At 59.2% G+C, this 21,098-nt stretch overlaps 3 protein-coding genes across 5 annotated transcripts; all 3 read right to left on the reverse strand.

Annotated features, from left to right (window-relative positions):
* Positions 1 to 35: 35 nt before the first annotated feature.
* On the reverse strand, positions 36 to 5,512 carry TNNI1 (troponin I1, slow skeletal type). Of its 3 annotated transcripts, none has more exons than XM_031608586.2 (8): positions 5,155 to 5,512; positions 3,548 to 3,578; positions 2,963 to 3,004; positions 2,417 to 2,548; positions 2,243 to 2,332; positions 1,829 to 2,005; positions 489 to 599; positions 36 to 384 (listed from the first exon to the last, which is right to left on the reverse strand). In XM_031608586.2, exons 4-7 carry the CDS (start codon positions 2,540 to 2,542, stop codon positions 492 to 494), a joined length of 501 nt encoding a protein of 166 aa, XP_031464446.1. In that variant the 5' UTR covers positions 2,543 to 2,548; positions 2,963 to 3,004; positions 3,548 to 3,578; positions 5,155 to 5,512; the 3' UTR covers positions 36 to 384; positions 489 to 491. The 3 variants fall into 3 exon arrangements, with proteins under 3 accessions (XP_031464446.1, XP_089980877.1, XP_089980878.1); XM_090124751.1 differs by having other exon boundaries at positions 3,097 to 3,578; XM_090124752.1 differs by lacking the exon at positions 5,155 to 5,512 and adding an exon at positions 3,664 to 3,796.
* Positions 5,513 to 8,928: 3,416 nt separating this feature from the next.
* On the reverse strand, positions 8,929 to 12,393 carry PHLDA3 (pleckstrin homology like domain family A member 3). Its single transcript, XM_031608579.2, has 2 exons — positions 9,538 to 12,393; positions 8,929 to 9,181 (listed from the first exon to the last, which is right to left on the reverse strand). Exons 1-2 carry the CDS (start codon positions 9,917 to 9,919, stop codon positions 9,060 to 9,062), a joined length of 504 nt encoding a protein of 167 aa, XP_031464439.1. The 5' UTR covers positions 9,920 to 12,393; the 3' UTR covers positions 8,929 to 9,059.
* Positions 12,394 to 12,543: 150 nt separating this feature from the next.
* CSRP1 (cysteine and glycine rich protein 1) lies at positions 12,544 to 21,098 on the reverse strand. The gene is made up of 6 exons (XM_031608578.2): positions 20,749 to 21,098; positions 17,762 to 17,874; positions 14,930 to 15,098; positions 14,379 to 14,505; positions 13,186 to 13,279; positions 12,544 to 12,931 (listed from the first exon to the last, which is right to left on the reverse strand). The coding sequence occupies exons 2-6, from the start codon at positions 17,871 to 17,873 to the stop codon at positions 12,855 to 12,857; spliced, it is 579 nt and encodes a 192-aa protein (XP_031464438.1). The 5' UTR covers position 17,874; positions 20,749 to 21,098; the 3' UTR covers positions 12,544 to 12,854.

A 21,098-nucleotide genomic window follows, 5' to 3' on the forward strand; every position in this document is an offset into this window, starting at 1 on the left:
ACTCTTGGCCAATGCAGAGATGAGCTCATGCAGTGTTCGGCCCCACAGACCATCCTTTAATACACATGCAGCCACATGGGCACATCTCAGGCTGTGCTGGAGGTTTGGGAACGGGGGGAGCGGGGCTGTCCCCTCCCTGCAGGGTTGGGAGGGGATGGTGGATGGTGGCCCCTCCAAGAGCACATCTTGTGTGGGTGAGACTGAGAGTGGGGAGAAAGGCAGAGCTGAAGGGAAGAAACTCAGATCTCTTTCCTAGATGGTTGTCTACATGGTTCATCTCAGTGGGGAGTTCAGGGCAAGGATGCAAAGAGGACAGAGGGGCAGCAACATGGGGGGTCAGGGGGCAGCCAGAAGGATTGGGGATGTTCTTCTGTCCTGGTGCTCCTGTGGGAGAGAAACAGAGCAGAGCAGTGGGGCAGAAGAAGTGCTTCCCAAAAAGCAGCCCAAGGAACTGGGATCCCAGCCGGGATAACACTCGCTGGGGTTACCTCTCACTGTCCCGTGGGGGACTTGGCAGCATCAAACATCTTCTTCCGCCCCTCCATCCCCGACATGGCCTCCACGTTCTTGCGCCAGTCACCCACCTCCACGGGGCGCTCCTGCCAGGGGGATGGGGACAGCAGGGACAGGGGTTGGGAACAGAGCACTGCCAGCCCCACAGCTCCCTGCCCCACTGCACAGAGCCCTGCACATGGCCAGCCACTGCCCTGCTGCAAATGCCCTCTCCATCAGAGCTGTGCCCCGAGTGCGTGGATGTGGGGCTGGCCAAGGGGGGCTGCAGCAGGGAGCTCTGGATGCATGAGGCTACCAAAGCATGAAAATCCCAGAAAATCTCCTTAGGAGGATGAAGCTGATGTGGGACTTATTCCAGTTCTACACTGAGTGCAAGCAGAAGCACTTTTCACTGCAAGGAGAGCTCAGCTTGGATGGGGCTGGGAGTGCTGGAGGTGCAGGGGGAGCCCGATAGCACAGAATGGGGAGGAGGCAGCCCTGGGTGCGTGCCCAGACACCGCTCTGCCAGCCCACAGGCATTCATAGATTACAAGCCCTGCTCCCAAATCTCACGGCACCTAAAATAAACTCAGATCTGATCACCACCTGGCGTTGAGACCTGTAAGTGCAGTTTTCTGTCCAAAGGACTGAAAATACATCCTACAAGCAACAATGGGGGGGAAATAAAAAGGAAAAATGAGCAGAAAATTGAAGCTTTTGTGCAAACTGCTGAGCTGGGACCAGGAGGTAAAACACAGTGATCTTTGAGGAGAGGCACTGGGACAGCAGCAGAGCTTTTCTAGGAGGAATCTGGACATCCCAACTTTGCTGCTGCTCCAGGAAGGACCAAAAAGTTGCAATTCCTGAACAAGGCACTGAAAAAAAGTCCTCCAGACTCTGTGTGGGACTGCCAGGATGGCCTGACCTGAAAGTCATCTCCTTGTGGCTACGAAGCACAAGGTGGACCAAAGCAAGGAGTCAAGGCAAGAAAGTCCCAATGCAGTGCTGGGACTCACTCCCTTCTCTAATCTCTGCAAAGCTGCTGTGAGCTGGGCTGTCTGTCTGCTGCCAAGTGTGCTTGCTGCACTGCTCTCTTATCTAATCTGGGCCTGGGGGTCTCCTGGGTGTTTGTGACTGGGATTGCACCAAATCAGAGCTATCCTGGCACCCAAGAAGACCAAAGACCAAACTCTCTGCATTTGCAGCTCCACAGATGCCATCCTCCATTGCCATTATCTGCCAGTTACCTGGTGCAGCCCAACAGCTCCCAGGTGGTCCTATGATCCACACTGAACCTCTGTCTACCTATTAATTGCACATCCCTCCATCTACCCACCTTCTCTGTGTCCTCCTTCTTGACAGACTTCAGGTTGGCTCTCAGGTCCATGGACACCTTGTGCTTGGAGCCCAGCAGAGCTCTCAGCATGGCATCAGCAGAGACGCGGACCCTCCGCAACGGGGGCCGCTTGAACTTCCCTCTCAGGTCGAGCACTTTGAGCTTCAGGTCTTTAATCTGCAGGATGGGGAAGGGAGGAGTGGAGGTCACTGAATGGAAGCCTTGGTGAAACAGCAGTCTCTGATGACCCCAAGTCCCAGCAGGGTCCAAGCCTCCGCCCTTAAGGCCACCTCTCCCTGGGCTTAGAGCTGTCACAGCCCTGTCCCACCTGGATGGCAGCTGGACCATGAAAAGGAGCGCTCAGACTTACAAGGGGTGATCAGGAGAATGTGGAAGCTGCCTTCCCCTTCCTACCTCCCTAGTGTTATGGTTGCACTTTGCTTCGATGTCGTATCTCTCTTCATCCACAATCTCAACCTTCTCGTGCAGCTCCCGGCACAGGTCCTGCAGCCAAGCACAGCACGGGGGAGGTGAGCGGTGGCCCCAGTGCTGCAGAGCCATCACTCCATCCTTGGGGCAGGGATGTACCTGAAGCTGGCTCAAGGAGAGCCCGCTGGTGTGCAGCGGGGTGATGCGCTCGGACAGGTATCTCTCCTTCTCCGACTGTTTGTCCACGATCTCCTGATCCCACTCCTCCTTGGCTTTTGCCAGCATCAAGCTCTGCGGGCACAAGCAGACGGTGGAGGTGTGGATGGGCAGATCCCATTGCTGAGGTCTCTAAAGGTGCCGCTGGGCCCACGGGATGCTGACCTCAGCACTTCTGCGTGCCTTTGCTCTGCTGTGGCAGAGACTTTCCCAAGCCACAGCAAGGGGAGCCCCCAGGGTGGTGCTGCACAGCCCAGGTGCACCGACACGGGGGCTGTGGGGCTGTGGATGCAGACAGGAGGGCTCAGAGCTTCTCCCACCTTCGCACAGGGGGAAGGGAGGGGAGATTTGCTCCATCAGCCACAGCCCACATCAATGAGCTTTCTCAGAAAAAGGTGGGAGTGGGAGCTGCCATTCCCCACCACCATCCCACCAACACACAGCTCCTGTTCCACTGAACCCAGGGAGTTTCCAGCCCTCGGGACTCACCTTCAACAGGAGCTTGCGTGAGGCTGTGATCTTGGATTTTCTCTAGGGGAAAGGGGAAGGAAAAAGCTTTGAAAACCAACTGAGAGAAAAGGCAGGGGAGCATCATGATCCCTCTCAAAAGGAGCAGCACTCACCTCCCTGCTGGCGGGCGCATTTGGGCAGGAGCAGTGAAGGAGAGGAGAGAACAGAGCATCAATGAGTGGGAATCAGAAGGAGGTGGCAGGCAGAAGTTTCCCTTGGGATTGCCATTGGTTTCCTTCTCTCTGTGTGCAATGACTCACACCCACAGTGAGCCTGACCTGCAGCCAGGCTGAGTGGATGGGGCTCTCTGGGAGCTGAAAGTCCCCTCTCAAAAAGCCAAAATTCTGTGATTCCATGCTTTCCTCTGACCTCAGAAAGCTCCGAGCTTCCAACGAGGACACTGAGGTTGCTATGCATTTTTAGTTGAAGGGAGATGATTTTTTTACAAAGGAAACAGCACAGAGATCCCAAGCAATCTGTCCTCCAGTCTGAACCCCATTAAAAAAGCATCTCAGTGGGTAGGAGTGGGAGAACCCCGGGGGGAGATGAAGCAGCACTACTTACGGCTCCGGCATTGTGGCACTGGGCTGATCTCCTGCAAACACACACAGACAGAAATAAATAACGTGCAGAAATAACCAAGTAGATACAGGGATGGGTTGGTAAATAAATCAACAAACAGGAGAGGAGGATGAAACAAGCCACAAAACGGCGTCGGTCCGGTGCTGCCAATGGAGGGGAGCAGCCCTGGTGCCCCATGGAGCTTCCCAATGCCTGCCCCACCTCTCACCCAGGCGGGGTGGGGAGCTGTGGGTCTGGATGTGCACAGGATGGGCGGAGTGAGGGGTCACCCCCCCCTCTGCTCAGACCCTCCAGCATCCAGCACTGCTCAACCGTGGCACGCTCGCCATTTCATACTTGGAATGCTCTCAGTAACCCTATGCCCCAGCAGCTGCTGTGTGCTGAGCCCCTGCTGGCTGCTCGCAGCGTGAGCCCAGGGGTGGGAAAAGCACTGGGAAAATGCCCATCAAATCTTCCTCCCCTCTTTGCATCCAAACTGAAGGCGCATCTCAGTAACAAACAGCTCTCGTCGGTGCTGGTGGGGCTGCTGGTGTTCCTTCACACTGAGGAGTTCCACCTCCACCGACCTCTTTGCACCCCCAGCGAATTTGGGAACCATTTGAAACAGCAAAGGGGAAAATGAAGAAGAGTTCCTCTGGTCCTGGAGAGGTGCCCCCAGGCTGAGCGTTGCACAGCATACAGGCAGCAGTCCCTCACTTCGTCCCCATCCCTCCCTGGGTCCCCACTGCCTCAAAACTCCCACCTGAAGCATTGCAGCTGGGGAAGAAAAGCCACAGATCCCCACAGGAGCCTCATCCCACAGAGCCAGCTGGGCCTCAGGGTTTACAGAGAATAACCCAAAAATAGGATATATATTTTTTAGCAAAAGTCAGACGTCAGCTGCCCATTTCACGCTTTTTTTGGAGGTTTTTGGTGACACATCGAGCGCCCCAGAGGACGCGCAGGGAGGGCTGAGGGCAGACCCCAACTGCTCCCTCCTGAATTCCCCAGGGGGGACAGAAAACGCTTTGTGTCCCAGCAGAGCAGCAGCAGCTGGAGGAGCCTCATGGCGTTCCTCTCCCTCCCCTCAGAACAAAGCCACGTTCCAGGAGGTGGGACCCACGCCAGACCCCATCCCAGCGACCTCTACCAAGGACAACCAAGTTTTAGGGCAAAATAGTTCTAATTTGGCTTCCCGGAGGGTTAGAGGAGCAGCAGGACGTGCCTGGTGAGCTCGTGTCAGGGATCTGGGGGCTCCAGACCCAGAGCATCCATAAAAGACTTTGCTCTCTGATGGAGACACGATCGGGACGAGCTCATTTTGCTCTGACCACACGTCTCCAGCCATAAAAAGTTTCATAAAACACAAAAGCAGAGAAAATGTTAAAAGAAAGAACCCTGTAAAATCAAACACAGCCGGCCCTGCCATCCCCCTGCACCCACTCTGGGTGCACTCCCAGCCCACCTCCCCGATCCCACCAGCGACCCCGAGCCACAGAAGGACTCAATCCACCCCAGAACGGCGCTGGTGGCCGACTCAGATGGAACTGCCACAGCTGGGGACCAACAGCCCCACATCCCCAGCAATCCCACCGGGGGGACCCTCTTACCTGGGAGCTGGTGCCTGGTGTCTGCAGAGCTGAGCACTGCGGGGCCCGGCGGCGGAGGGGGAGTGTTAACCCTCAGCTGGCTTCCAAGTGGTCAGTAAAAATAGCACAAATCCCCTCTGGTGCACTGCGAGCCCCACCGCCCCGTGACGTGCAGCACACACCTGGGGTGCTGCCTTGGGCACACGTGTGCATTACAGCAGGGTTTGTTGCACCCCAATGCGCTCACAGCAATGCCTGCTGTTTGCATGAGGTCAGTTCTGCTGCTGCTCGCTGCCATGTGCACAGATGCATGCATCCAGGGTGCAACAGCGGTGCCCTTGTGCTTCCCACTCTGCTCCTCTCCCACGCAGTGCTGGGTAAGCCCTGCAAGGAGGCCAAGTCTCTGCATGGCTTTTCTCTCTGCAGAAACTCTCTCAGCTTTATTTTTATTTTTTTTTGCAGAAATGGAGATGGGGTGAAGAGCCCGGCGAGCTGATGTATGCACAGCCCATGAGCTGCAGTGATGTACCCACATCAGTGCTGCCCACAGGGCTGCCACAGCAGGAGCGCACATCCCCACTGATGGGGGTGATGGGGAGGGGGTTCCACCACCAACACCAGCTGCTTGGTTAGAGCTGAGTGCAGCTTTGTGGGCCAGGAGCAGCCAGGTCCTGGTTGGGATGCTCAAGCGGTTTCCATCCCCTAAGCTGCTCCCTGCCCCCCATCCGGGTGTCCCCACAAAAGGAGGCTCCGTGCAGCCCATAGGGCAGGCAGCACCTGTTCCCAGGATATTTTTAGGGGCAAGTTTAGGAGCAAACAATCCCCAGCGTGCAGCCCAGCAGGACAATGCCTGGTATTTTAATCCTACATCTATTATGGTCGCGGAGGGACACGCAATTGCGTGCATGGGGCAGCTCCAGTGATGGGGGGTACAGCAGCCCCATGTCCCACTGAACACAGGATGTGCAGTTCCCATCTCCTCCCACTGCCAGGACACCTGCAGGACCTGTGCCATGGGGCGGATGATGCAGCAGCCCCTCTGCTGCTGTGGGCTTGGCAGTGGTGGCAGTGGCAGTGGCAGTGGCAGTGGCAGTGGCAGTGGTGGCAGTGGTGGCAGTGGCAGTGGTGGCAGTGGCAGTCGCAGTTGCAGTCCCATCCTGGCTTCACCTGCTCTGATCCCAGCAGGAACAGGATCAGCGTGGTGGATCCCAGGCTGCAGGAGGAGGTGTTATGGCAGCCCTTTATAAGGCAAGATGCCCGCGGGGCTGTGCCTCCAGCATCTCTCCTTGGGATTGTTCTCTGCACACAGAGGAGCCAAATTTAGCTGGTGACAAAAGACCCTGCATTCCTCACAGCCCTGCCTGGGGAATGGGGCTCGGGGTGCAGCGCAGGCAATTTTGGGATGCCATTGGCTCCAGGCTCAGGTTTCGTCCTCTGTAGGGACCTGGGTGGAGGAGGAGGGGAGGGATGGGGGCTCTCCTCAGCCCTAGGCTTTGAGCTGTAGGACCAGCAGCCATAGGACCAGCAGGAGGTGTGGGTGTCCCCATCCCCCTGATGTCATGGGGACATTTTGGGTCCCTGCCACTGTCTCACACACGGTGATGAGCTGCCTGGAGACACTGGGGTTGCTTTATGAGATGTTGCCTGTAGTTTTATGAGATGCCCTCTGAGCTCTTCATGTGTAGGATGGGGACAATCTGGAAATCTATGGGGAAGATCAGTGTGAGATCAAATTCTTTGCAAAATAATCTAGTGCTTGGGACACACTGATTCAAAGCAGGGGCTGTTCTGGGCTGTCTCTGAGGAGATGGATGCCAACACTGAATTCCCAGAGCTGTATGGGGAGGTTGGACCCCGGGAATCATTAATGCTGGAGAAGACCTCTGAGACGCCCAAGTCCAACCCAACCCATCCCCACCATACCCACTGACCATATCCTTCTGTGCCACATCCTGAAGGTGTCAGAGCCCCAAATTCAAGACATCTGACCCCTACAAGTGGTTTGGACACCCCACACAAAGCTGCTGCCCCTGACGTGGCTTTCCAGCAATGCTGGTGGGTCCCATCCCCAACTCTTGGCCCTGGGGCCATCCCACTCATCCATTCTTGCCCTCTACCAGGAACTGTACCCCTTTCCATTGACCCCAGAGGTGATTACAGAGCCTGCGGGCTTCCCAGGGCAGCCAGGACAGAGTTAGAAACAACAGCTGAGCCTCTGCTGTCCCCTGGGACCTCACACCCCAAACACAGCCATTCCCATCCCAACGCTCAGAGCCAACCCCAAACATTGAGGGCACTGCGGGGCTGGGGGGGGGGCAGACCCTGTGGGCTGAGTGGGAAGGGGTGGGACAGCTCAGAGACCTGGGGGCATCACCTCCAGGCATGGAATCGGAGCAGAGCTATCAGAGAGCATCCAAAGGAGGGCTGTAAGGGTCTAAGGGCAGGATGCACGAGGGGCTGAGCGCAGCACCGTGGGTGCCAACCCAGGACAGAGTTGCACAGCTGGATTTTCAGGCTTTGAACTCAGGCAGCCCCAGGCACCCTGCTCCATCCCGGGGCTCAGCGCCCACCTGCAGCTGTGCTCAGTGCCCCCGGGGTCCCAGTGCTGCAGGGGCTGTGTGGTTCCCACCCCTCTGCTATGGTTTCTCTACCTCCTACAGCATTAGAGAAGCTTCCTGTGTGTCCTTGGGCTGATCTGGAAGCACCCCTTGAAGTCCTTGCATCCTTAGACTGCTGCAGAGCTCATGGGGCTCCTCAGAAGGAGCTTCCCCCTGCAAACCCACTGAGAACCTTCCTGCAGGAATCACACCTGTGCTGCTGCTGCCCTGTGCTCCATGCGTGTGGGTCTGCGTGCACACAGCGTGCCCCCAGCTCACCCCTGCACACCCTATTAAAAAACCCAATTCTTAATACCAGAGAGAGGCAGATGGGTGGAAATCCATCCAAGATCTGCTTGGAAGGGGCACGGTGCATGACAAGCAGGCACTGACTGTGCCACCGTCCCTCCCCAGAAACACCCAGAGCTGGTTTGGCACAGGGCCGGGCCAGAGGGCCACTGTGCTGTGCTGTTCCCACGCAGCCGGGTGTGCTCCCAGCAGATCTGCACAGCCCCGGGCTGTGGGGCTCAGGCTGCAGCTTGTGGAGCTCTGCAGCTCCGGGCACTCACATCAGCACAGCCTGTCCGGGCACAGCCCCATTGTGAGGGATCCCTTCCCCTGCTGCTGTCCTGCCTGCACCGCCTGGCAGCAAGACCTGACCCTAACCCTGACCCTAACCCAACCCCAGCCACCAGGGGAACAGCAGGGGACAGCAGGGTGGGGGGCACAGGAGCCTGGCTGTGGGATGCTGGCAGATTTAAGGGGATGTCTATGTACAATCTGTGAAGCTCTGTGCAGGGTTAGTGTTCTCCCATATACTGTGTGGTCCCGCAAAAGAAAGCAAAAAGAACAAAGCAGCAGAAGGACATGTTGGGGGTACAGTCAGTACGAGGAGCTGGGGGCCACAGTGTCACATTGCCATCCCCAGGGCAGCATCCAGCGGCACAGCCGTGTCACCGCACCATCCCGGCATGGTGACCGAGGGGTCCCCTCTCCAGTCCTTCCACCATGCGGGGTCTCAGGGGGTTTGTGTCCCCATCCACATCCGATGTCCCATGGCTCAGCACCGCGCTGCTTCCTTCAGGTCGGCCTCACCCATCCCATCCCCTGTCCTGCAGGAGAGGCCCGGGGGTCTCCACCAGTCCGCCATGGGCCTGGCCACATCCATCACCTTCGGGAGCCCCTGGTGTGGCCCTGGCTGTGCCCTCTGCCCCATCGGTCCAAGCGGGCGCAGCTGGAGCCCCGCAGCCATGCCCTGGTGCCTCACTGTCCTGCCCCACGGCACTGGGGCCGGTGCCTGCACTGGCCTTCCTGGGGAGCCCCGAGGGCTCAGTTGCCGGCTGGGATCCTATTCTCCCCTCCTCCCACTGAGCTGAGCGCCGTCTCCATCCTGCTCCGGGGATGCTGCACAGCCGCGCGCTGTCCCACTGCAGCTGCGTCGTACTGCACCACTGCGGAGAGAAGCACTGCTCAGCCACCCGTGCTGGGCAGCAGCGGGGTCAGCCCTGGGGAGCGTGGTGTCACCCCCATCCCACGTGCCAGAAGGCAGAGCCCACCTCGTGTCTTTCTGGACACAACGTTGGTGTGTCCGTCCCTCTCTTGGGGTTGAAATCTGAGGGGGGGGGAGGGGGCTGCACGGCAGGAAGCAGAGCCCGGCCAGGGCAGGGGGGCACGCGATGCAGAGCCAGGAGAGGAGCAGCCCAGCCACGGGACCTCCGCCCATCCTGGGGCCGCGGGGACACCGGAGCACCTCGGGGCAGGATCCCACCACCGGTTCCCCACGCCCCGAGCACAGCGGGGCCGTTACCTGCCCTGCAGCTGTGCCGTGCCCGCACCACCTGGATGGCCTGCTGGTTCTTGAAGCGGACGAGGCCCATGGTGATGGCGGCGTTCCAGCCCGGGTCCTCCTGGGCGCAGCGGAAGTCGATCTCGTGGCTGTCGTCCATCACCACCGTGAAGTAGATGTGCCGCTCCTTCCACTCCACGCACTCCACCGCCTTCATGCGGGCGAAGCTCAGCTCCTTTCGACGCGAGCCCTTGGGCTCGAAGAGCTGCAGCCCCTTCTCGGTCAGCAGGCACCGCTTCTTCTTCCAGAGCTGCAGCAGCCCCCCGCTGCGCTTCTCCAGCACCCCTTCCCGCAGCACCTTCTCGGGGGTCATGGCGGCTCCTCGGCTCCCGCAGCCGCGCATCCCCCGCCGGGGATTTCCACCCCTCCCCCCGCGGCCGTCGGGACCCCGCAGCTCGGTGCCCCCCGCCGGTTCTCACAGCGGGGCGGCAGCGACGGGACGCCCCATTCCGCCGTCCCTACGGCTGAGCTGGGCGTCCTGCCCCACGCAGCGTGTGGGATCCCCGGCTCCGCGCTCCCCAGGATCTGTTGCCACACGCCCGGCCGCTCTCCCACTTGCATTCCATCCCCGCCTCGCCTGGCCCCTCCTGCCGTGCAGCGCCGCGCAGCGCCGTGCAGCGCCCTTCACGCCCAGGCGAAGCCCGGCCGGGCCCGATGCCGCCCCGCTGCACCCACCTGCGCGGTGCCGTCGGGGTGCCTGCGGGCGGGTCCGGCCCTGGGGCCCCGTGCAAACAGCCCAGGGCACGGCGTGGGCAAAGGCACGGCAGGGAGACGGCAAGGCATGGAGCTGCAGTGCAGGGGGCTGCAGGGGTGCAGCATGGGATGGTTGCAAGGCTGTGGAGGGCAACGGCACCCGCATGTGGAGCTATGGGGTGCAGTGCCAGCTGGGCAGGGGGGGCTCTGGGGGCACTTCTAAGCCAGGAAGGGGCTGTGGGGTGCAGTGGGATTCTGGGGAGCAGCACCAATAAGGACAGAGGGCTGTGGGTGCAGGGCTATCTGGGGCAGGGGGCTATGGGGTTCAGAAGCAGCCAGGATAGAGGGCTGTGGGGTGCAGTAGAAGCTGTAGAAGAGATCTGTGGGTCTTAAACGTGGGGCTACAGGATGCAGTGCTGCCTGGGCACGATGCTGTGGGTGCAGCACCAACCATGAAGGGACCGTGGGGAGGGAGCCGGGAGGGGAACATCCGCAGATGGAAATGTCCATGCCACCATCCCAAGGTGGCTGTGCACCCATCAGCCCTGCACCCAAGGGAGCTGCTCCAATCCCTCAGCATCCAGCACAGAGCTCCTGTGCCCCCATTCCCCCCCCCTCCTCCCAAGGACTTGGTGTCCCCAGTCTGTCCCACAGTGAAGACAGCATCTCCAGCTCCATGTGACCGCACTGAGCAGGGATGGGGCTGTGTGGCGCAGCCCAGTCCTGCCAGAGTCCTCCTTTCCCAGCAGCAAAACACCGGCGCCTTTCCAGCCTGTCTCGTTCCCGACCATGACAGCTCCGTCTGTTCCCATGCCAGCCCCTGGCAGAAGCTGGCCCTGCTGTGCTGTGCCTGTGGGGACAACTGGGGTCATGGCGCTGGCCATGAGCTGCTGAACAGAGCGACAGTCGCAGCATCCTGGGTTGGGGGATGAACCCAGAGGTGCTGAGTGTGCAGAGCCCTTCGCTCAGCAAAATTTTAAAAAAAGTCAGAGAAAGGGGACAAAACCCCGCAGAGCTGCACTGGGGTCACCGTCTGGGGCTGATGCCTGCTGGGGGCAGCGCTGGCAGCCAGCATGGCCAGGGGGCAAGTCTGCAGCGCCAGGAGAGGCACCTCATTATCCCTCATTAACAGGGCAGGGCTCGCTGTGCAGTCAGGAACTGGTTCGTGCTCCCCGAGGCCAACATCACCATGCTGGCACCGGTCCCGGCTGTCCCAGCAGCCCCAGTTTGGGATGTTGGGCACAGATGGGGGTCAGCTTGGTCCCCGCGGGGCTCTGGAGCAGGTGGGTCCCTGCAAGGGGCACGCACTCAGGGTTGGTGTACCCCAGGAATTTGGAAGGGAGCAGACTGGGCTGTCCCTTCCAGCTCTGCTCCAGCAGGTGGGGATGTCAGTGACACTGCTGGGCCACCAACCTCACGGTCTCTTCCTTCACCAGCTGGGGCTGCTCACTGCATCGCCACCATGGGAAAATCACTTTCCCACAGCCATGAGGTCACGGAGCTTCAGCAAAGCCTGTCACCTCCCCTCTGTCCTCCGGTGACGAACCCAGACCCAGAGAAGGGTCTCATTCTGCTGAGCCAACAGAGCTTGATGCTGCAGCTCTGTCCCCACCATCCCAGGGCATCTCTCTGGGGCAGTGTTGGGTACCCCATCCCCAATCCACAGCTGCAGCCCCCAAGCTGCCATCAGGGCTGGGTGCCGTGGATGCAGCGCGTTGGGCAGTGCATGGGTACAGATGTGCAGACACATCCGTCTGTCTGTCCGGAGCCGTGCCCGGGGAGCAGCAGCCAGCAGAGGGAAGCAGTTGCAGCCGTCCCACTGCAGATTGAGAAGGGCAGACGGCGAGGCTGATCTGTGAGGATCTCACGCCAGTCAAAAGAGAGAAGCACACGGAGAAAGCGAAGTGTTTCAGTGAAAACAAATTAAACCTGGAGAGCTGCCAAGCTGGCGGATCAGAATCCAGCAAAAAAAGTACCCAACCCGGGAGTAGGTGAAAAGCTCTGAGCTGTTAGCACTGCTGGGCACGGCTGCCTGGAGCAGCGCCACGGAGCAGCGCTGATGGGTTTGGACGCGGTGTGCGCATGGCAGCACCCACACGAAGTGCAGGAAGGAAACGCTGCTTTGGAAATGGTCACACGAGGGGAGGGCAGAGGGGGCTGCAGAGCTACAGGGGGAGCCCCTCTGCTTTAATTGCAAGCCGCAACAGCGCCGCTTCCCGTCCTCCCGCTCCATCCTGAGCTCCTGGGGAACAACCCCTCGGGCAATGCCTTGGGTCAGCTTTGATGTTTATTCCTTGCTCGGTGACACGGCGCAGCGCGGCTCATCCCGGCGGGACGGGCGACGCGGAGCGGAACGCTGGGAGCCTCACTGCGGGTGGGAGCGAGCTGTGTGCCCGTGCCAAGGGACCCGTGGTGGCAATGGGGCTCCCGCAGCTTCGGGGAGCGCTGGGTCGGGGCAGGGGAAGGCGCTGGTGCCGCAAAGCAGCAGGCGGGGATGGAGGAGGTGAGGGAGCTCGCTGCGGTGTGCGGAAGCCCAGGGCTGGGCTGCAGGAGCCCAGGAGGAGCAGAGCCCGGCTCCTGGTGCCTCACTGCGAGTGGATGAGTGCTCCGGCCCCCTGCCCGAAGCCAAAGCCTTTGGGCCCAAAGTTCTTGGCGTAGCAACCTGCAGAGAGAGGAGAGGAAAAGTAACATTAGGACAGTGGCACGAGGGCACCGTAGCAGTTCTTCTCCTGAAGCACAGCAGGGTTTGCCATGTCTGCAACGCCCAGCAGAGCAGCTGCACGGTCACCATCTCCCGGACCCCTGCCTCATCCCCATTCTCGCACCTCCAGGCCCAGCAGCCAGGACAACTGGAGGGGACCTGAGTGCAGGGACCCCCCTGCAACAGCCCCACAAGGCAGGGGACGTGGCACACACCTTTGCAGTAGATCTCCCCGTCTTTGTCTGCCAGGGTGGTGGACTCCAGGCTCTTGCCACACTTGGCGCAGCGGAAGCAGGACTTGTGCCAGGACTGTGGGACAGGAGAGGAACCCAGTCAGATGGTAATGGAGACGAGACAGCGAAGCTTTGGTACCAGGTGGGATCCCTCTGGAGGCCCTGGTTCTGACCCAAAGCCATCAACAAAGGGTTTTGCTGATGGAAAGTCTGGAAAGAGCCCTCCTCCCCTCCCTCAGCACAGCAAAGCCCTCCTGCCCCATGGTGAAGACACAAAGGGGAAACATTGGCTCCTAAAACGAGCCTTTACCACCCCCACCCCCCAGCAGTCACTTGCACAATGCAGTGGGTGAGAAGCAATCACCCTCCTCATAAAACACAATAGTAAATCCCCTGGGTTATGCGCCAGGACCTGCTGCACCTTAGCCCAGGGGTGGCACTGGGGGGGGAAAACAACTCCAGCTCTAAGGCAGCAAATAGACACTAAGAATGCAGGAATCAGCCAGCGTTCAGAAATAAAGCTCCCCCAGCCCTGCCAGTCCTCCGGGGACAGATGAGCTCACGGCCCCGAGCAGCACAGAGCAGCCAGAGCCCTCACCGAGGAATTTAAATAAACGCTTTGGAAAACATCAAACCTTTTTTGGAAGAAAATGTGAAATTAGGGCTGGGGGAGGAGGTAGCTGAGAGTCATCCAGCAAACATTAGCACACTGAATACATGCTCTGGAATCCTCTCTGCTTTTCTTGAGCACAATTGCTTTGCCAGATTTGGGTCCCTGTAAACATCGACAACACCGGGAGGCCAAGAGCCAGCGCTGGGATTTTGAGGATAACCAAAATGTGACACATCCCTCACAGACCCTGCTGGAGCCTCAGTACGGTGCTGGAGGCTCCTGTGACTCCATGCCTCCCTTCTGTGCTCTGGGGATGAACACCGACTGCGGGGAGGATGAAGTGCAGGGGTCGATGTGTGGGGCAGCACCAGTGCCAGCAGCCCCATGGCTGAGGCCTTCCCCCCATCCTGACCCCACAGCACAGAGCTGAGCCTGGACCACGCTTGGGTTCAGAGCTGGGCAGGGATGGGGCCACAGGAGGGGATGAGGAGGATCGTGGTAAAGCTCCCCGTTAGGTGCCAGGGTTCCAGGTGTGCGTGTGCCCCATCCATCCCCTCCGTACCTTTCCAGCTCCAATCACCTTCTCGGCTGCATACACCGCCTGGCCGCAGCGCGGGCACCCATCAGAGCCACCGACCTTCTGGGCCATTCTGGACGCGTTCGGGTTGGTGGGTCGGTGGGATTGGCCCCTGTGGACAGGAGGGAGCTCATTAATGGGGTGCAGGAACGGGAAGGAGGAGGGGAGAGCTGTGGGAATGCAAATCCCAGCCTGGTTTCGGAGGGGCTGTCAGGATGGCGTTGACCCCCATGGAAACTGCAGCCCCACAGCTGTGCACTGGGATGGGATGGGCAGCAGGGCTGGGCAATGGGGACGTGCCCATGAAGCCCTCATCCCACTGAGAACATCAGGGCAGATGTGGGCTATTGCCAGCCACGCGGCATGCCCAGCATATGGGAAGTCCCCCCTGACACAGGGAAACCACGACACTCCAGCTTGGGGACTGCTGGACACTCAGTGGGCTTTGCAGGGCGGCACAGCCGAGCACGTCTGGACAGAAGTGAGGGAGAAGGTGCACACAACATCCCCGATTTCAAAACAAGACTTCAACTCACTCTTCATATTTGATTCCCAGAGACTCGCCCTTGTCGGTGCTCAGGGTGCCGGCGCCCATCCCGTACCCATAGCCCTTGGGGCCGTACTTCTTGCCATAGCAGGACTTGCAGTAGATCTCATCTCCGTGCACAGCAACAGTGGTGCTGTCCAAGTTCTTCTTACAGACCACTGGAAGAGAGGGAGGGCCCTGTCAGCTGTGCATCCAGATCTGCTCATTAGCTGCAGAGAACAAGTCCTCACATGGGATAGAACAGCTCGGCTTTCAAGGAGCAAGGAAACCCCAGACAAGATCAGTGTTCAAAGGGAGTGCATGCAAAACGGCTGCAGATAAGGATCACAACAAGAACATTGTCTGGCTTTAAAAGGAAGCAACCACCAAGGCTACAAGGCTGATCATACATAAGGCAGCAGCTCTGTTAACCTCACTGCTGCCGGCACCCTGGGTGGGAGCAGTTTTGGAGCCAGGACAGGGCACAGATCCTAAATTTCCCCAAAATCACACAGATATACATGTCAGTGTGCCACCCCAGGTCTGTGCCATGAGTGGGGTGTGTGCAGGGCACACTCAGCACTGCCAGCCAGGTGGATGTCCCGGCCATGGGGTCAGTGTGGGACATAAGATGGGGACAGCAGCAGGGCCTGGGGACCCCGGCGCTGTGCTCAGACCACTTGGGCTCCTGTCCCATTCTGATCTCATCCTCCACGTCAGCTCCCAGCCCTTCCTGGAAGCAAACAAATGAGGCTCACAGCAATCTCCAGTGTTTACCTGCCCCGTTCGGAGCATGACGCCCAAGGCATCTCTGTATAATATCTGAAGAAATAAGACTGCTTCTAAATGTTGGTAGAAGCAGTCTTATTTCTTCAGATATTATACAGAGAGGTAAATGTTGGGGGCAGAATACGGACTACTGTTGCAGTGCTATTATGTTTTTCCTGCCTGCTGATTTCTGTGTCTCACACAGTAAGTCAAGCATTAATCATCCCTGTTTTAAGAACAGTGGTTAATAGGAAGTAGATCTTTTACCTTGTTCTGTTCAGACAATGATCTTTGGATGGAGTTGGACTTAGATGATCTTTGAGGTCCCTTTCAACCCAAGTCATTCTATGACAAGGCAGAGTCCACAGCACTGCAGCCAGCGCCAAAACAGGTCCTGTTTTACAGCTGCACCCCAGCCATCCCCATCCTGCTCACACGCCTTAAATGTCGACGCTCCCAGCAGCCTGTTTCACTCCTTGCCAGCAGGAAAGCTCCTTGCCCTTTACCAATATCACAGGAATGCAAACACAGCGCAGCGCTCCCCCAGTGCACTCAGTCCTGGGGTGAGAGGCAGCGTTCCTCAGCCCTATTACTAAATATGGTGCTCCTCCTGCGTGGCCGCAGGCAACCCCACGCACTGCTGGCAGGAGGAGGTGGGAAGGAAGCATGTGGCCATCTAAGGAGGGCTGGCAGGGTCTTGTGCTCACTGTATGCTCCCCATCCCCTGGATAGGGATGGGATGGGGTTGGGATGGGGTTGGGATCCAGGCTGACGTGGATCTGTGCATCCCATGGCTCAGAGTGGGTATCCGACAGATGGGCTGGCAGTGGGATACAGCAGCCCAGAGCTAAGCAGGGACAATTCTGCACTCAGAACCCACAGGGATGGAGTGTGGGGGCTGACACCAGCGGGTTCAAAGGGCTTTGTCCTAATGGCGGTGATGCTGATGGCATCTGCTTTCCTCTCCCCCCACGCTGGGTGGGTGCAGCCTTCAGTCCATGCATCCCCTGCTCCTCGTCTGCCCCAACCACTGCCGAGCAACAAAAAAATTCCTTCCTAATCTGCTTCCTAGAAATCAGCCCCCGGTTTCTGCATTGCAGAAATTCCAGCACACGGCACTCATCGCATGAAGAACCCTTTGTTTTTCTAAGAACAGCTGAGCTGCCCCACAGAACAGCCAGACAAGAGCTGCTGCTGCTCTGAGGCCAGGCAGCCTCCTTGCATCACACTTCTGCTTGTACTATTGCCTTAGCTGGACCAACGCCATGCAGTCAATCAGCACTCACTCCCGGAGCTGATCTCCAGTTTAATGCACTGTGGTAGGTTTGGCTCCTTTCTGATTATTTCCTTGGCAAATCAGCTCCCAGTGTTTGTTTTTCTCTCCTAAAGATAGTGGCTTCACATTCCCGATGGGGCCCAAGAGCAGTGCTGGGGAAGCTGGAGGAGCTCAGAGCAGCTCAACAGCACGGGGCTGGGGAGCAGGGCTGGGGAGGAGCCCACTGGGCAGGCAGAGCTGCCAGGCACACGAGGAGCAGGATGAGTTCCCTCTGCAAACCGTGAGGATGGCAGCCCATGTCGTGGTTCTCTCCCTGGTGATGTGCTGCCATGAGCAGATGTGGGACAACCTTCTCCCTTCCCCAAGCAATGTCTCCTGCCTGATGTTTTGGCTCCTGGAGGCCATCTCCCACCAGACACGGGGCAGACCAAACCCCAGCTCCCAGCAAAGCAATGCGGAGGACCAGGGCCAGCATTGTGCAATGTGCCACCTCCTGCCTGGTGGGAGCACCCAGCCTTCAGCATCTGAGGCACCTCCAGGGACAGGACCTCAATTTTCCCTGGTGCAGGGATGCAGTAGTGATGCTGGCTAAGCTCAGCCCTGACATCCCGTGGTGCTCCAGGCTGATCCATGCTCCTTCAGCCTGGAGGACAGCAGAACGCCTCCATACAGCTCCTGCACCCCAGCTGCTTGCAGGGGAAACCCAGTGAGCATTGAACGGCCCATAAACGTTTACAAGGCCCACAAACAGGACACAAACTGCAGTCAGGGAGGGGGGCGAGGGGAGGCAGTACTCACTGCACAAGAAGCAGGACTTGTGGAAGCTGCTGCCTTCACACTGCACCTCCTCAGCGAAGTACACCGCCTTCTGGCACACGCCACATTTCTTCCCTCCACCCCAGTTTGGCATCCTGTGGGGAGAGAAGGGGCAGAAAATGTTTGCACTGATTCAAAAGGCTGCTAAGGAGCAGAATCAGCAGAACTCAGCATACACACTTAGAGCACCCAGCAGGATCAGCATCCCAGGTCCTGGGAGCTCACAGCTCTGTTCTGAGCAAGGGAAGGGAGGAAGAGGAGTACGAAGGCTGGGACACAGGACCAACACCTGAGCACTGACCTAACTGACCATGCAGCTCCCTGGCAGCATGTTAATGCTTCTCCTTTACTCTCCTCTTTCCTGAAATTCCTCTCGTGAGTTATGAGAGGCCGCCTGATCTTCAGATGTGCAGATAATCCCACAATAAGACAAATGGCGAACACACATGGCTGAGATCCAGCCCAGCCTTGGTATTTTGAAGGTTGGGGCAACAGGAGCCTCAAGAAACTCAAAGCCAGCAAAGGGGAAAAGCTGAGGATAAGGAGGCCAGTCGAAGGACCAAAGGCAACCTCAGGTGGTCCCAAGGACATCAGAAGCGAACGCTTGCTGGAGGTGCTGAGTGATATGAGGGTCTGTGGGATGCAGCCCCACAGCCAGCTGTGTGCAGGACAGACACACAGACGGTGCAGGTGTGGGGCTGGAGGAGGAGGCAGCGCGGCCCCGGGGTGTCAGAGCTGTTTGGGTGTGATCACGGCAGCCAGGAAGCCTTTCCTCAACGCCCTGCAGGCTGGGCTTCCTACCCAGGGCACAGCGGTGCCAAATCCCTCCCTTCCAGCCAGCTCACTCCAGTCCCAGCCCTTGCATTGCCTTAAAAGGACACAAAGTGTTTCTCTGGAGAATGCATTATTTTGTTATTTCCTCCTGGCAGAGCTCAGCCCGGCTCAGGAGCTTCCTTAGGGGGCAGGCAGAGGCAGCACGGCACCCACATGCACCCACATCAGCCCCCTGTCCAGGGATAACACAGGACTGCCTCTGACGCTGCCTCTCAAAGTGCCCCATTGCTTCTGAAGCAGGACAGCTGCCAGGCCCCACTGCTGCATCCCACAGGCCTGATTTCAGGGTCCCATAGCCCTGGATTTGGGGTCCCACAGCCCTGGTTTCAGATCTCATAGCTCATTTTGTGCTTGGAGAAGATTGCTAAGGAACAGGAGATTCAGGCTGGCCCATGTAAAAAGCTGGGAGAATTTTTGCAGTGAGAGTATGAATACGAGTGGACGGCAGGAAAGCACTGGCACTGCATGATATCCACTCGATGCAGGATTGTTACATGGTCTGGCACAGAGACAAGCAGTAGGTGGGAAATCATGGTTCCTGCCTTCCACTTTAGAGAGCAGCTGGCATAGCCATGATGTGAGCAGGAATAGAAGGAGGCACCTGAAGAGAGCAGAAGGAAACAGCTCACGGAGATGGGTGGGAAATGAGCAGGATGGAGCACTGGGAACTGCACTCAGGCCATGGGGACTCAGCCCCAAACAAATGGCATCGTGTATGGAGCAGCTGCCACAGCACCGTGCATGGGAACAGCCCTACAAGAGGGGGGCTGTGCTCCTGTACCCCCATGTCACAGCGGTGACATAAGGAGACTCTGGGATGCCAGTGGTGTAAGTGGGGATAAAGGATGATACAGTGATGCTGAACTGCTAAGTGAGAGAATGGAATCCTGAGGGCAGTGAGTGCTGGGATGCAACAAAACACTGAGCATCAGTGCAGACACCAAGGAACAGAGCAGCAGCTGTGCTGGATGACATCTCCAGGGGCTTTGCCTGAAGAGGAGGAAATCGGGGGGATCCGAGGTAAGGAGCAACCTTTACACACACACTGTGCCCCCAGGTCCTGCAGTGGGACACTGGGGTACCACTGCTGCCCATCTGAGATCTGTGGCAGGGATGGGCAGTGCTGTGCCACCCCGCTGCCATGAGCGGGGATTGCAAACGGCTGCAGAGCTGCCTGCTGCTGCCTGACGACCACATGGCTCCCAGGCTGAGCTTACAAACTGGGAAGCTCCCTATCACAGCTGGGCATTCAGCTCATTTCTCAAAGAATAGCCCGATTTTATCCAGAACTCCGCAAAGCACTTTTGTGGACGCTAAGAAAAACTCCTGGCTTCCGTGGGGATCAAACCCCCTACCCGGCACAGCTCCCTGCAGCTTTGGCAAGGCTTTGTGCCTGATGGAGATGGAGATGCAAGTAGAAGAGGGATGGAATCACGGCGGGGAGGGGACCGCGCTGCCCCTGCTTTGGCGATGCGCTTTGGCGGTGCCAAGCACGCACTGAGCCGCAATCACAGCAACGAGGAGCAGCAACAACCCAGGAGCCAACGCCACAGCCAACCCCACGGCTGGCAGCTGCTGCACCTCCCGGCCCCGCACAGCCCCCCCTGCATCCCAGCACCGCGCTGCGTCCTCGAAAGGAATTCCAGCGGCTGCTCCGGAGCTTCCCCAGCGATCGCTGCCTCCTGGCAGCACCCGCGCGCGGTGCCCAGCGCTGACCAACGCCCGCTCCCACGCGCGGCCCCGCTGCCACCTGCGGGGTTTGGGACCCGGAGCTGCGCCCGCTGCTCAATGATGGGAGCCGCTCTCACGGTCCTGCCGGCTCCCAAAAGTTATCCGCGCTGAAAGGCAAAACGACGGCAGGGCACGGGGAGGGGGAGCGCGGCGCGGCCGTTGGGACTTCCCGCTGAGCATCACCGCCGGCACCCGGCCCGGATGGGGAAGTTCTGCGATTCTGTCCCCGGGGCCAAACTTCGCCCTCCTCCTCTGCTTTCCCCCCACGCCCCCCGGTGCCCCCAGTGCCCCTCCGCCCACCGGGCAGCACCGACCCTCGCCCACCCGCGGGGCAGCAGCCGTGCGCGGAGCTCCCCATCCGCGGGCGGGGTGGGATGCTGGGGTCCGGCGGCCCCGGTTCGTACCTGCGGCTGTGGGCCGGGCCGGGCCGGGCGGGTCGGGAGGCGGCGGGTGCGGCGTTGGGGCCCGGAGGGCGCTCGGGGACTTTTGTTGGCGGCGAGGGGAGGCGGCGCTTCGCGCTCAGCGCCAGCACGGCCTGATGTCACTGCCCCGGGCGGAGGAGGAGGAGGAGGAAGAGGAAGGCACGGCGGCCGTCAGCCTCGCGGCGCCCATCACGGCACGATGCCACCCCCAGCGCTCCCAGCGTCACCCCCGGCGCTCTCTGCCACCTCGCTGCCACCCGCTGTCCCCTCTGCTCCCACACGCAGCACCCCGCGCTGCCCAACCATCACCCAGCACCCACCGCTGCACCGCA

Source organism: Phasianus colchicus, chromosome 25, assembly GCF_987193195.1.
Source record: "Phasianus colchicus chromosome 25, bPhaCol1.hap1.1, whole genome shotgun sequence".
In the NCBI taxonomy this organism is placed as follows: Eukaryota; Metazoa; Chordata; class Aves; order Galliformes; family Phasianidae; genus Phasianus; species Phasianus colchicus.